This window comes from Bubalus bubalis, chromosome 1, assembly GCF_019923935.1.
Source record: "Bubalus bubalis isolate 160015118507 breed Murrah chromosome 1, NDDB_SH_1, whole genome shotgun sequence".
In the NCBI taxonomy this organism is placed as follows: domain Eukaryota; kingdom Metazoa; phylum Chordata; class Mammalia; order Artiodactyla; family Bovidae; genus Bubalus; species Bubalus bubalis.
In genome coordinates, this window is record NC_059157.1 from 60495274 (window position 1) to 60510574 (window position 15301).

General features: G+C 36.0%; 1 protein-coding gene across 1 annotated transcript in view; it reads right to left on the bottom strand.

The window, feature by feature from the left end:
• NCAM2 (neural cell adhesion molecule 2) overlaps positions 1–15301 on the bottom strand; it is a 575454-nt gene that overhangs the window by 11225 nt on the left and 548928 nt on the right. Inside the window, exon 16 of the mRNA XM_025282108.3 lies at positions 2773–2977. Coding sequence (XP_025137893.1) covers positions 2773–2977 — 205 coding nt within the window. The remainder of the gene's footprint in view (positions 1–2772; positions 2978–15301) is intronic.

Consider the following 15301-nt stretch of genomic DNA (forward strand, 5'->3'; position numbering starts at 1 on the left):
ACAAGCCAATAGCAGGGACTAGTTTGTTTTTCCTCACATTTGTATCTCTGAATCTTAGATGTGCATGTGCTGCCTCTTTGTGACCCTATGTTCATAGCCTGCCAGGCTCCTCTGTCCATGGGATTTTCCAGGCAACAATACTGGAGTGGGTTGCCATTCCCTTCTGCAAGGGATCTTCCTGACCCAGGGATCGAATCTGTGTCTCTTACATCTGTAGTGGCAAGAGTGTTCTTTACCACTAGCGCCAAAGTGCCTGGTTATCTAGGTGTTCAATAGTATTTGCTATTGCAAATCAATGCTTGGGTAAGTGAGAGTATACATGTAGTTTAAGAAAATATTAATCATTAGCCATTTTATAAGATAAACTATGAGAATTCAAGATAAATGCTAATTTACAATAAAGGCCAAATAATGGAATACTCTAGGAGTTTATACAAATGCTATCTTGTATACTATCAACTTTCTCATTTTTTCTGCAATGTAATATTCTTCAAATAAAGATGCTCTAAGTATGTAGTTAATGTGTTTTGAAATGAATATACTCAGTCTTATAACTTCTGATCACATCAAAAGACTAGTCTAAGAATGCTTGAGATCATGTTTAGAAAATAGTATATATGCAATAAATCAAATTAATTATATTCTATCTCTCATTGAGATTTTCTATATTTTTTTAGTTGAAACAATGACTTTTTGAAAAAATTAAAAACTTTTTCCCTAAGGTGGGGGAAATCATGATTTTAAAAGATATGATGGACAACAAGCATGACATAAACCATGTACTTTCATCTTTCCAATACTTTAAGGTTAATCGATCTCAGCAGGAATTACAAACAGAAGTGTTGGTGGATAAACTACCAATTAATAAAGTCAAATAGAAGCAAACGACAGAGCTTGGATATACCAGGTTGTTTTGCACATGGTCACCAACATCCTTCTAGACAAGTCAGACAAAACAAGAAGGTTCTTTCTGATTTCTCTCTTGCTGTCACCTCAAAGTCAAATCAGCTCCCAATAGTTGACTCTACCTCGTCTATATCTGGATGATATACTCTTTCATATGTCTATATACTACTATCTTGGTACAGAAGACCATGTCTTTCCACCTGAAGTATTTAAAGATTCTCCTATCTAGTCTCCCTAACTTTATATCTTTCCTTTACACCTACCAACTTTCCAGTAATCCATTCTTCAAAGCAACTAAATAAATCTTTAAAAAAATAAAATAAAAACTGTTATTCACTTTCTATTTAAAAAACATTTAACCCAACAAGATTTAATCCTTTTGTACTCAGACAATTCTCCTAACTGATATTGGTACCAGTTTCTTTACCTGTCTTACTCCACTCAGATCCACTTTGTGCTTAACATAGTCTGCTCATTCCTGCCTTAATAGCCTCTGTACCACTGTTACACCTGATTAGAATGCTCTTCCTCTTGATCATTATATTTGTGACTCTTGATCACTCACTTTTCAGTTTAGTTTCACCTCCAGCTAGAGGTCTTTAGTGACTGAAACTCTAGTAACAGTATACCATTCTGTTTTTCTTTATTTTTTAATGCTTATCACTATCAGACAGTTTTATTTTTACCATTTATTATCTGTATTCTTACATTAAAATGTAAATTTCATGTGAATAAAGTTCTTGTTTGTTTTGTTCACCACTTTATCCCTAGGTTGTGCTTGTTACCTAATACTTGTTCCATTTAGTTAATAGTAGAGCAAGAATGAATATATACAAAATTCAATTTTGAGTCATGTGTGCATATATATGAATCATCTGTATATAATATATGTATAATTATGTTAAATAGTATGTTGTTTTCTGTATATGGGAAAATGAACTAAAGCTAAATTTGGTGATACACTTCTTTAGTTAATCAGGCAATTTAAAAGTACAGCAAGTTATAAGAAAGTATATGTTTCTAGGAGGATAGCAAGAGATAGTGAATAGGAATGGATCCCACTGTATTTACTATGTCATATGTTCATTATTCTTTCAAGCATTAAAATAGTCTAATTTTATTTTGTTCTTTGCTATCCATTGTGTCCAACACCTGAGCAGGTGACTCTTTGGGATATTTAAACTAATTTTTTTAACTGAAAATGTGTACTATTCAATTTACTATCCCTTGGTGAGGGACAGGGAGGCCTGGTGTGCTGCGATTCATGGGGTCGCAAGGAGTCGGACACGACTGAGCGACTGATCTGATCTGATCTGATCTGAAGGTGAAAATATTCCTTACATAATATCCATAAGAAATGGTCATAGATGAAATACCTAGTAAGCTTGAAATAGGTTTGGAGATTAAAAGCAAAACAAAACAATGCAGCCATGCAAAAATGAATTCTCCTCTATCCTTAAGTCTAAGAAATATTGCATGAAGCCATAAAATGCCTAAATATATGAATCAAGAATGAATAGAAATGACTCAACAATAAAATGAAATGAATCACTGACAGAACACCATGAATGAATTCTAAAACATTATGTTGAATGAAAAAAGGCAGACACATATTAAGTTTTATAAAAGCTAAAAATGATCTATGATGAAAAAATCAGAATGTAGTTGCCTGGGAGAGGGGGAGTTACCTGCAGTAGTGTGGTCTTGTCTGGGTAGGAACATGAGAGAACTTTTGAAGTTGATGCTAATATGGAACATTTTTTTGCATATCACTCTAAGTTTTGCATAAAGGAAATGTAAATTTTGAACTCCTTGTAGTGATTTAAAAAGTTTTTCATTACTGTGACACAGATGTCTGATACTCACAGGTATGCAGCTTTTCCTTCTTCAAGTTCTTTACTTTTACCACTGGAGCCACTTTTCTTTCCACACATTCTCCTGGTGATGCACATCAATAACCCACACTGTCGAATAAAGAAGCAGCTGACATCTGTTACCACCAGGATTAGCAAGAGTGCGGCGACTCCCAGACCAATGACCGCTCCAAGCCCAAGACCATTAAAAAGTGTGTCTTAAAAATAAAAGAAAATAATTGTATTAAACCTCAAGTTAGAAAAGATTATACAGTTATTTTAAAAAAGAAATCATCTTATCTGAGAAATATTCAAGTTAAGAGACAGGAAAATACTAGCACACTTCAATTTCATGAGCTATTGTCTGGTTTTCAAACAATGTTTTAAGCAACTGACATGTTAGAATTTGAAATATCTCTTACAAATTTTCTTCAGAAAAAACACTCTAACTCTAGTTTACAGTATACTTCTTGATTACCTTTGGGAAGATAATGAATATTTTATTATAACCCTAATTGTACTCTACAAGAAAGTCAGAGTCATTTTTGGATCATCACTTTGTTCAAAGAAAAAATGTAATCAAAACTCCTGTAAGAGATGTGTTAAATAGATGTTCTATTTGGAATAATTTTAGTTTTAAGACTTAGTCTTGAAATGATGCTATAGCACTTTGCTTTGACAGAGGATACACTTTAAAATATCAACCTAGAAATATTTCAAAAATCATCATTTTTATCAGAATCTAACTACTTTTCAACGTGTTAGTTTCTGCTGTACAACAATGTGAATCAGTCAAATGTGTACATACATCCTGTCCTTGAGCCTCCCTCCCACCACCCCTGTCCCGCCCCTCTCTGTCATCACAGAACAGAGCTAAGCTCCCTGTGCTATATAGCAACTTCCCACTAGCTATGTACTAATATTTTACACATGGTAGTGTGTATATGTCAATGCTACTCTCTCAATTTGTTCCATCCTCTCCTCCGTCCCCCTGTGTCCACAAGTTCATTCTCTACACCTCATCTCTATTCCTGCTCTGCATCTTTTAAAATAAATGATTTATTTGTATTTCTCCAGTTAATAGTTTAACAAATAACATTAGACCAGAGGCAAACTTTAACAGAGTTGTGAACTTTCTGAAGTCATATCCAAGATGGACTCGATGAACATGAGTTTGAGTAAGCTCCGGGAGTTGGTGACGGACAGGGAAGCCAGGCATGCTGCAGTCCATGGGGTCACAAAGAGTTGAACACCACTGAGTGACTGAACTGACTGACTGAAGTCATATCATGAAAAGGTAGGGAAAGATGGGAGCCACTTTTTCATGACATGTGGTTGGAGGAAATTCCACAAGTCATACACAAAGGATTCATGAAGGAGGTGATAGAGAATAGGGTGGAATAGACTGACTGACAGAGTAGAAATGGCAAGAGGGATAATGCAGCAAAAATGAATCAAATGTTATATGCCTGTAGTTGAATATGGGGGGCAATTCCTCAACTATAACAATGCAGATAGGAAAGAGAGCATAATGGAAAGATAGAAGATTAAACTGGAGATATTGTGTTATCTAGAGGTAAAAAGCAGAATCATATGACAATTGTATAAAATTGTTCAAAATGACCGTGATAATGTTACAATTTGCCTACATAACACTATAAACTTATAATTATCATTTTAAATGATAAAATACATTTACCACTCAGCATCATAGCATGCTCAATCTGTGAGTAGTATGCAATTCAAGTGACAGATACAGAAGCAAATTTGGGTTTTGCAAACACTACTTCTGAAAAAAATATATGTGCAAAATAAAGATTTTTCTAAGTCATATTTTTAAAGTTAGGTCTAATATATTTAACCATGACTGAAGAAATTGTGATCCAAAGGAACTGATATAAGAGTTCTTATGTTGAATTTTCCACTAACAGGCCAATCTTGAATATATCAAACCTGTCTGAATACTAGTTTATTTTTCTGAATTTCATGTCTAAATTTATTTTTTTTTCAGGAAATGTATGTTATTTATATTCCTTAATAGGCTTCCTTTGTGGCTCGGTGGTATATTATAGAATCTGCCTGCCAATTTAGGAGACACAGGTTTGATCCCTGGGTTGGGGAGATCCCCTGGAGGAGGAAATGGCAACCCACTCCAGTGCTCTTTCCTGGGAAATCCTGTGGACAAAGGAGCCTCGAGGATTACAGTTAATGAGGTCACAAAAGAGTGATACATGACTTAGTAACTAAACAACAACAACATATTTCTTAACACTCCCAGAGCTTGCAGGTAGAGTAATAAAAATCCTTCTGTGACATGGTGCATGGCACTTACTCAGGCAACCTCATGGTTCACCTGTGCTAGAACACAGATATTCCTGTACAGCATTCCGTGTTGTTGCAAATAAGAATTCTTTAAGCACAGAATCAACAAACCTGGAACTCACATGCCCTTAAAAGGTGTCATTTTCATTACAATTATTTTATTTCCCATAACTAGAAACAGGCAATAGAAACACAGTGTTGGAGGAAAAAAAATTTTTCATGCCTTTTTCAGAATCTGCTTCCCCTATCGAAGTTTACCATGCCATTTAGATGGTTTTAGTGTAGAAAAATTGGCTAGTGCAAATCCAGAGTAATTATTAACTTTGACAGAAGTATTCTCTTATCCCATGAACCCACTTTAAGGAAAGACTAGAGAAACAAAATATTTTTCAGCCATGGGAATTTGATATTTTTTCATGCAAAGTTTCAATATACAAATGGACAATGAGATTCCAAATATTATTTTTAAATTTTCAAAATGTATCTGTATGCACTATTAAGAAACCTAGTGCCTCATGCTAGAAAAATAATGTAACAAGAAAACTAGGATTTGTTTCAGCACTTTAAACAATTATACTTTTTCTTCCATTATTCCTTTTCAAATATAAATTATCCTCACCTAAATCTACTGTTACAATAAAGACAATTGACTTATGAGAGATCTTTGATTTTATGTAAAGCAAAAGATATGTTTTTCAGTGTTAATTTGTAATCACTTTGGATTTGCCTCACATGATTCAACTACCAAAGCTTGGATAAGAACAGTAGAAAAATAAAGATTTGATTGTTAGCCCATGTGGATATATTGACTCAAATGACATTTGAACTTCAATCACTTCTTTCCTTCTTCATTTATATTCCTCTCACATGCATACCTAGTCAAAGTTTTAGGCAACGAATCCCACAACTCAATGATGATATATATGGTCAATGACATAAATCCCCATTTAACATTTTTAAAATGTGAAGACTTTTGCTTTGTTCAGAAAGGCACTGAATCTGGCATCACAAAATCCTGCTTCCATCACTTATTCCCCCATATCCTTTGCTGAGTCAGTTAACTTTTCTCTAAGGCTGAGATGCCTCTTTATTGAAATGGGGACAATTTGGAAAACAATCGCCACAAACTAAGCCATGAGGTTGTTGGAAAGACTTGTGAATATAATAATGTATTTAAATCACAAGGTAAAAATTTAACAAGTATTAATATTATTATTACAAAATTCTACGGAAATGCAGTACTGGTGAAAAAATTGACCATTTGAAATTAAATTAATTCAATAAATATATTTCTTCATCAGCAACCTTCAGAATCTCTTGTTAAGCATTGATTATTCTTTTTTTAATATAAATTTCTTTATTTTAATTGGAGGCTAATTACAATATTGTATTGGTTTTGCCATACATCAACATGAATCCGCCACGGGTATACATGTGTTCCCCATCCTGAACCCCCCTCCCACCTCCCTCCCCGTACTATCCCTCTGGGTCATCCCAGTGTACTTCCGAGAATACAGTCACTGTTTTGAAATGACTTAGTTTTAGCTAGTTAGCTTTTAAATAATAAATATTTTACTTGTGACCTTTTCAGTATTAAACCAGTATATTGATCTGCTTCATTCCTGAGTTCAAAAAAGTGCTTAGAAACATTGTATTTGTAAAGCATCTTATGGTGGGGGAATATTGACTTTAAGAGCTATTACTTTTTTCCTAGAGAAACAAAGTTATACCTTTTTAATTAATTATTACAAAGTTGGATGACTAGCTAAAATTACTTTTTAAGGAAAACTAAATATATATTTTGTCACTGCAAAGAATAGGCACGGATATCAAATAGTTTTATGCAATAAATATTTAATTACATTCTTCTGTGAAAGCTTCTTTTAGCTTAACAATATATTTCAGTTCAGTTTAGTTCAGTTGTGTCTGACTCTGCGACCCCATGAATCCCAGCACGCCGGGCCTCCATGTCCATCACAAACAATATATTTAAATGTTTATATTTTCTCATATTCCATGAAGTTAAGCTATAATAATTATGAAAGCTAAATTTTCTAATATTTTCCTTATTTCTTTTGCTACCAACTTAGTCTATTGTAAAAGTTCACTTATTTGTCTGGACTTCTCACAAAGTCATTACCATATATAGCATTGCATCACTAGGATTTGGGGACTAGGAATGATTTATTTCCTTAGCAACATAGAAAAAAATCTTTATAATTAAATTATGGTTTTAATTACTTAATACATTGAAACTAAGCATGACAATCATTTAAAGGATTTTAAAGCCATCTTTTCTTTTTAGCTTTCCAGAATACTTACATATGTGCTTTATGACTTAATTTTTATTTAGCTCCATTAAAAAAACAAAAATATTTTCAGGTCTCCATATTACAAGATAACCCTTAATATTAGATCTGTAGAACTGAAGACTATTTATTTAGCATGCTGCTGCTAAGTCGCATCAGTTGTGTCCTACTCTGTACGACCTCATAGACAGCAGTCCACCAGGCTCCTCCATCCCTGGGATTCTCCAGGCAAGAATACTGGAGTGGGTTGGCATTTCCTTCTCCAGTGCATGAAAGTGAAAAGTGAAAGTGAAGTCGTTCAGTCGTGTCTGACTTTTAGTGACCCTATGGACTGTAGCCTACCAGGCTCTTCCATCCATGGGATTCTCCAGGCAAGAGTACTGGAGTGGGGTGCCATTGCCTTCTCCGTTATTTAGCCTGAAGGCATGGCAACCCACTCCAGAATTCTTGCCTGGGAAATCCATGGACAGAGGAACCTGGCAGGTGACAGTCCATAGGGTCTCAAAGAGTCAGACACAACTGAAACAACTTAGTATGCATGTATGTATATGTGTGTATGTATGTATATATTTATATATATACCACATTCCATGGCTCCTGGGATCCTAGTTCCTGAACCAGGGATTGAACCCAGGCCATGGCAGTGAAAGCACCGAATCTTAATGACTAGATCAACAAGGAACTTCTCAGTTTTATGATTATTTTATATCTATGTTTAAGTCAACATTTTGTATTGAATACTCAGCATCAAATGGGAGAAGGAAATGGCAACCTACTCCAGTATTCTTGCGTGGAGAATCCTAGAGAGCCTGGAGGGCTGCTGTCCATGGGGTCACACAGAGTTGGACACGACTGAAGCAATTTAGAATGCATGCATGCATTGGAAAAGGAAATGGCAACCCACTCCAGTGTTCTTGCTTGGAGAATCCCATGGACAGAGGAGCTGGTGGGCTGCCGTCTATGGAGTCGCACAGAGTCAGACACGACTGAAGTGACTTAGCAGCAGCAGCAGCAGCAACATCAAATAGTCAAAAGATGGTAATAAAACTAGTGAATAAATTAAAATGTGTAATTTGCTTGCATAAACATGTCAATATCCATTGTTTCTATGCTACTAGTAGAAAAACAACTATTTAAAAGTGGTACAATAATGCAAATAATTATTTCTTGCTTTTCTTTATTTTTCTTGAATCTTTGTTTTCAGCTTCTTTTTTGGTGTTCTTTTGTATTTCTCTTTGAAACGGGATTTCATATTAGAATTAATAAAATATAAATAATTTAGGTGTCAAAAATTCAAACATCTATTTGTACATACATATTTTATTTTTTTTTTTTTTTTTTTTTGAGAGGTTAGATAATCTCCATTATATTTATTTATTTATTTATTTATTTTTTTTTTTAGTTTTTATTTTTTATTATTATTTTTTTAAATTTTATTTTATTTTTAAACTTTACATAACTGTATTAAATTTGCCAAATATCAAAATGTTTTATTATTGAAACCAAATATGAGAATCAGTCTAAGACAGTTTTTACAACATCCCTCCAAGCTGCACCTCCCATACTGTGAAAGTTAGGAATTGGCTAGCTAAACCAATATGTAGCCCAAGAGGTTATGTAATTGCAATTTAATAATCATCAAAATATAAAATCAAAACACTAAAATAAGGAAAAAAAATCACATCTGTCATATGCGTGATTTTTTTCATATTTCTGTTGCAGAAATTAGCTTGCTGCTGCTGCTGCTGCTGCTAAGTCACTTCAGTCATGTCTGACTCTGTGCGACCCCATAGACGGCAGCCCACCAGACTCCCCCGACCCTGGGATTCTCCAGGCAAGAACACTGGAGTGGGTTGCCATCTCCTTCTCCAAAGCATTAAAGTGAAAAGTGAAAGTAAAGTCGCTCAGTCGTGTCCGACTCTTCAAGACCCCATGGACTGTAGCCCACCAGGCTCCTCCGTCCATGGGATTTTCCAGGCAAGAGTATTGGCTGCTGCTGCTAAGTCACTTCAGTCGTGTCCGACTCTGTGTGACCCCATAGACGGAAGCCCACCAGGCTCCCCCGTCCCCGGGATTCGAGTGGGACTTAAATAATTTTCCATGAAATATTGTTTGATGCTAATATTAAAAAAAAAAAAAACAGTACATTTTATTTATAAAAGTACCATTGCTTTTTGATTCTTAAGTAGTTCAGTTTTTTATTTAACTCTCTATAGGTTGAGAATTACTTCTAGATGTATAAATTTCTGATAAAAATATAGAGGAAAAAAACATTTAAAAATTTAAAGGGAGATTAATTTAAATGGTCCTAAATGGAGATCTGGATGTTGCTCCCAGAATAGTGGTAATTATTTTCATAAATTATAGTGCTAAATATACCCTGAGGTAGGAAATGGCAATCTACTTCAGTATTTTTGCCTGGAAAATCCATGGACAGAGGAGCCTGGTGGGCTACAGTCCATGGGATTGCAAAGAGACAATTATTACTGTGCAACTGAGCACACACACACACACTGATAAATACAGTTAAGTGTACAAAAGACTACAAGGGAAGTTTTTGTTGTTCATCATGACCTTGAACAAATACTAATCTCTTCTACAATAGAGGTAGGTCTATTTGTCTCCTGTTTACACACTCTTCCTTCCTCTTGCCTAGTGCATCATTTTCATATATCAAATGATTTATGGAAAACCTAGGTATAAATCTATACGCACATATATTTCATCCTATGTGGAAAGAGAAAGAGCAGGCTGCTTTCTACATTTGAGCTCCTTCTAACCTGTCTTGGGGGACTTTCCTGGTAGTCCAGTGGTTAAGACTCTGAGCTTCCATTGCAGGGGGGAGGTTCCATCCCTGGCTTGGGAGCTAAGATCCTGCATCCCATGCATGCTGTGTGGCCAAAAGAAAAGAAAAGAAAACAAGCTGTGTTGGTCAGCAACTCAGCTAATTTTAAATCAGACATCTGGATTATCTGTAGACTTTTGTGTCTATATAGTTTCATTATTTTTTTTTAAAGAACTATTAATTCACTTAGGCTTCACAAACCTTCATTGAGTGCTTCAAAATTAGTTCAGCATTAGAGGGGTTTCCTGATACGTACTAAAAGAGATTAAAACTAACATAAGTCTTTAGGCTTAACATACATTGATTTAAGTCCAGTTTTATTTATGAAGCATAAGTTTCCCTAATTTAATTTCATTCATTGGATTCCCCAAAGCACAACAAAGGAACAAAAGGTAAGATTTTTAGATTAAGAAGGACCTAGAGTAATCTTCATGCATTATAAAAGGTACACTCTAAGGTAATATATATTTTAAAAGAAAAACTATTAGATGAAAACATAGGCAGAACACTCATTGACATAGTTCACAGCAAGATTCTCTTTGACTCACCTCCTAGAATAATGGGAATAAAAACAAAAATAAACAAATGGGACCTAATTAAATTTAAAAGCTTTTGCACAGCAAAGGAAACTATAAACAAGATGAAAAGGTAACTCTCAGAATGGAAGAAAATAATGGCAAAAGAAGCAACTGACAAAGGATTAATCTCCAAAATAAACAAGCAGCCTATTATCAGAAAAACAAACAACCTAGTCAAAAAATATGTGGAAGATCTAGACTGACATTTCTCCAAAGAAAAAAAACAGATGGTCAACAAACATGAAAAGATGTGCAACGTTGTTCATTAATAGAGAAATGCAAAACAAAATTATAATGAGGTATCATCTACCCCAGTGAGAATGGCCATAATAGAAACATCTATATATAAAACAAAAATGATGGAGAACACTTGGAGAAAAGGGCTTCCCTGGTGGCTTAGTGGTAAAGAATCTGTCTGCCAATGCAGGAGCCACAGGTTAGATGCCTGAGACAGGAAGATCCCCTGGAGAAGGAAATGGCAACCTGCTCCAGGTTTCTTGTCTGGGAAATCCCATGGACAGAGGAACCTGTAGCATGGACTGCATGCTACAGTCCATGGAGTTGCAGAGTTGGACACAGCTTAGCCACTAAACAACAACAATATGCTTGCACTGTAGGTGGAAATGTAAATTGATCCAGCCACTATGGAGAACAGCATGGAGGCTCCTTTAACAACTAAAAATAAAACTACTGTATGATCCGGCAATTCCATTATCAGGGCATATACCCTGAGAAAACCGTAATTCAAAAAGATACATGCACCCCAATGTTCATACAGCCCTAGTGACAATAACCAGGACATGGAAGCAACCTAGGTGTCCATTGGCAGAGGAATGAATGAAGAAGTTATGAGATTATATATATCTCTATATATAAACATAATGGGATATTACTCAGTCATAAAAGGAAGAAATGTCAGTTGAAATGAGGTGGATGAACCTAAAGCCTGTTACACAGAGTGAAGTAAGTGAGAAAGAGAAAAGCATATACTTCAGGTTAACACATATATATGAAGTCTAGAAAAATGGTGCTGAAGAACCTATTTTCAGGGCAGGAATAGTCACAGATGTAGGCGATGGACTTGTGTACACAGCAGGGGATGAAGAGAGTGGGAAGAATGGAGACAGCAGTACTGAAATATATACATTACCATGTGTAAAATAGATAGATGCTGGGAAGTTGTGGTATAGCATTGGGAGAACAGCCTGGTGTTCTGTGACAACCTAGACGGGTGAGATGGGAGTGGATGGGAAGGAGGCTCCAGAGAGAGGTGATAATATGTATACTTCTGGCTGCTTCACATTGTCAAATGGCAGAAACAACACAGCACTGTAAAGCAATTATCCTACAGTTAAAAATAAAAAAAAAAACTTATTAAAAAGCATACCTACTGCTCTAATTAAAAAGTGAACTTAAGATGTCACATAGTTTCTTGCTCTGTTATTTAGATTGTTGCTTTCCAAAATCACTTGTCATTCATATACTTGGAAATGATCTTAAATTGATTATTTAGTGTTCTGTGATATTTTTATAGGATCCCCCAAAATTAACAAAGAATAGGAAAATATAGTAAAAAGAGCCAAAGTATAGAAACCAGATTAGGCTCTAGACTACATCAACAGAAAAAAAGTATTTTTAAGAGACTTAAAAATATTGATAAACTTTACAGCTTTATCAACAGTGGGGATATTAAAAATGAAGTATAAAAAGAATACATTTGAATCCATTTTAATGAGGTGGATGAAACTTGAGCCTATTATACATAGTGAAGCCAGAAAGAAAAACACCAATACAGTATACTAACACATATATATGGAGTTTAGAAAGATGGTAACTTATCGTTACCCTGTAAGCAAGACAGCAAAAGAGACACAGATGTATAGAACAGTCTTCTGGACTCTGTGGGAGAGGGAGAGGGGGGGATGATTTGGGAGAATGGCACTGAAACATGTATAATATCATATATGAAATGAAAAAATTTAAAAAAATGAAGTATAATCATAGTATTGCCCACTATAGATTAAGCTGCAGTCTTTGCATCTTTTGACATAATCCACTCAAGAAAGAAAATAATCTTTTCAATTCTGAGGAGTTGGGTAGAGAAAAGTTGCATTTATAAGACAATTTCCTATGGGGAATACCTGACTTGCTAAACAGAACTTATTTGTCTTTAGGCTTGATAGTTTTATCTCAGTTATATTCAGTTAGGAATCAGGCATATTCATAGAAATATTATGTACTTTAGGTTTTTAGAAAAACGGTTCCAAGTATCTACTTTTATAAATTTGAAACAACATGACTTCTGCAAGTGCAGTCACAAGGAGAAAAAACAACAAAGACTTTTATTCGAGCATGTTATAAAATTCACTATTAAAGGGTGAACTTTTGAAATGATTGATATAACAATCTAAGAACAATGTCCCACTCTTTTCATTTCTCCACATACCACAGTTCTCTTCTATGTCATGACCATGGGTTTCCTGTATTTATACTGACTGTTGTTAATCCTGAACTGATGGATCCATTCCATTTAATGTTTGTTAATTTTTTAATTGGAGGAAAATTGTTTTACAATGCTGTTTGTTTTTGCTATACAATTGATCCATTCAATTTGAATTCACATTTGATAAGCTTGTTTGGAGGGGTGAATTCGCATTTAGAGTCGGACCCCATTTCTGCCAGAGACACTCAGAGGGCTCAGGCAGGCCTTGTGTGCACCGGGACTTGGGGACCCCAAGGAAACTGGGACAAAACTGTGCTTGAGCGTCTCCTGTGGAGGTATGGGTCAGAGGAGGGCTGCTGCAAGGATGGGGCCACATGAAAAATGCTGAGCTGGATGAAGCAAAAGCCGGAATCAAGGTTGCAGGGAGAAATATCAATAACTTCAGGTATGCAGATGACACCACCCTTATGGCAGAAAGCAAAGAACTAAAGAGCCTCTTGAAAGTGAAAGAGGAGAGTGAAAAAGTTGGCTTAGAGCTCAACATTCATAAAACTAAGATCATGGCATCCAGTCCCATCACTTCATGGCAAATAGATGGGGAGACAGTGGAAACAGTGACAGACTTTATTTTGGGGGGCTCCAAAATCAGTGCTTATGGTGATTGCAGCCATGAAATTAAAAGACGCTTGCTCCTTGGAAGGAAAGTTATGACCAACCTGCTGCTGCTGCTGCTAAGTTGCTTCAGTTGTGTCTGACTCTGTGTGACCCCATAGATGGCAGCCCACCAGGCTCCCCCATCCCTGGGATTCTCCAGGCAAGAATACTGGGGTGGGTTGCCATTTCTTTCTCCAATGCATGAATGTGAAAAGTGAAAGTGAAGTCGCTAAGTCATATCCGACTTCGCGACCCCATGGACTGCGGCCTACCAGGCTCCTCCGCACATGAGATTTTCCAGGCAAGAGTACTGGAGTGGGTATGGCCAACCTAGACAGCATATTAAAACACAGAGACATTACTTTGCTGAAAAAGGTCCATCTCGTCAAAGCTATGGTTTTTCTAGTATTCATGTGTGGATGTGAGAGTTGAACACCAAGAAAGCTGAGTGCCAAAGAATCGATGCTTTTGAACTGTGATGTTGAAGAAGTCTCTTGAGAGTCCCTTGGACTGCAAGGAGTTCCAACCAGTCCATTTCCTAAAGGAAATCAGTCCTGAATATTCATTGGAAAGACTGATGTTGCAGCTAAAACTCCAATACTTTGGCCACCTGATGGGAAGAACTGACTAATTTAAAAGGACCCTGATGCTGAAAAGATTGAAGGCTGGAGGAGAAGGGGACAATAGAGGATGAGATGGTTGGATGGTATCACCAACTCAATGGACATGAGTTTGAGTAACTCCAGGAGTTGGTGATGGACAGGGAGGCCTGGCATGCTGCAGTCCATGGGGTCACAAAGAGTCGGACATGATTGAGCGACTGAACTGAACTGAAGACTGTTTGACACAAATGTTTGAAATTCTGAGGTTTTTAATGTCTGATCGATATCTCTTTAATTGTATTAAATAAAAAGAGAGAACCACTGCAAACTATAACAGCAAGGGTGATTAAACATATCATTTTCTATTAATCCAAAATGTTGTAAAAATTCAAACAAACTCAAGAGCTACTACGATTGGAATTTATACTCTCTCTCCAATCCAAACCACTTTTTTCATTGCTTCCCATACAACCAAAGGGCTTGCCTGGTAGCTCAGTTGGTGAAGAAAATGCCTGCAATGCTGGAGACGTGGGTCCAATCCCCGGAATGGGAAGATCCCGTGGAGAAGGGAATTGCAACCCACTCCAGTATTTTTGCCTGGACGATCACATGGACAGAGGAGGCTGGCAGGCTATATAGTCCATGGGGTCGCAAAGAGTCAGACATGAGTGAGTGACTAACACATACACACACACACGACCAGAGAAAAACTGAGTATCTCCTCCTATGACACATGCTTTTATTTTAAAATAACTTTATAACATATTGATCTTTTGAGAAAAATGCAAT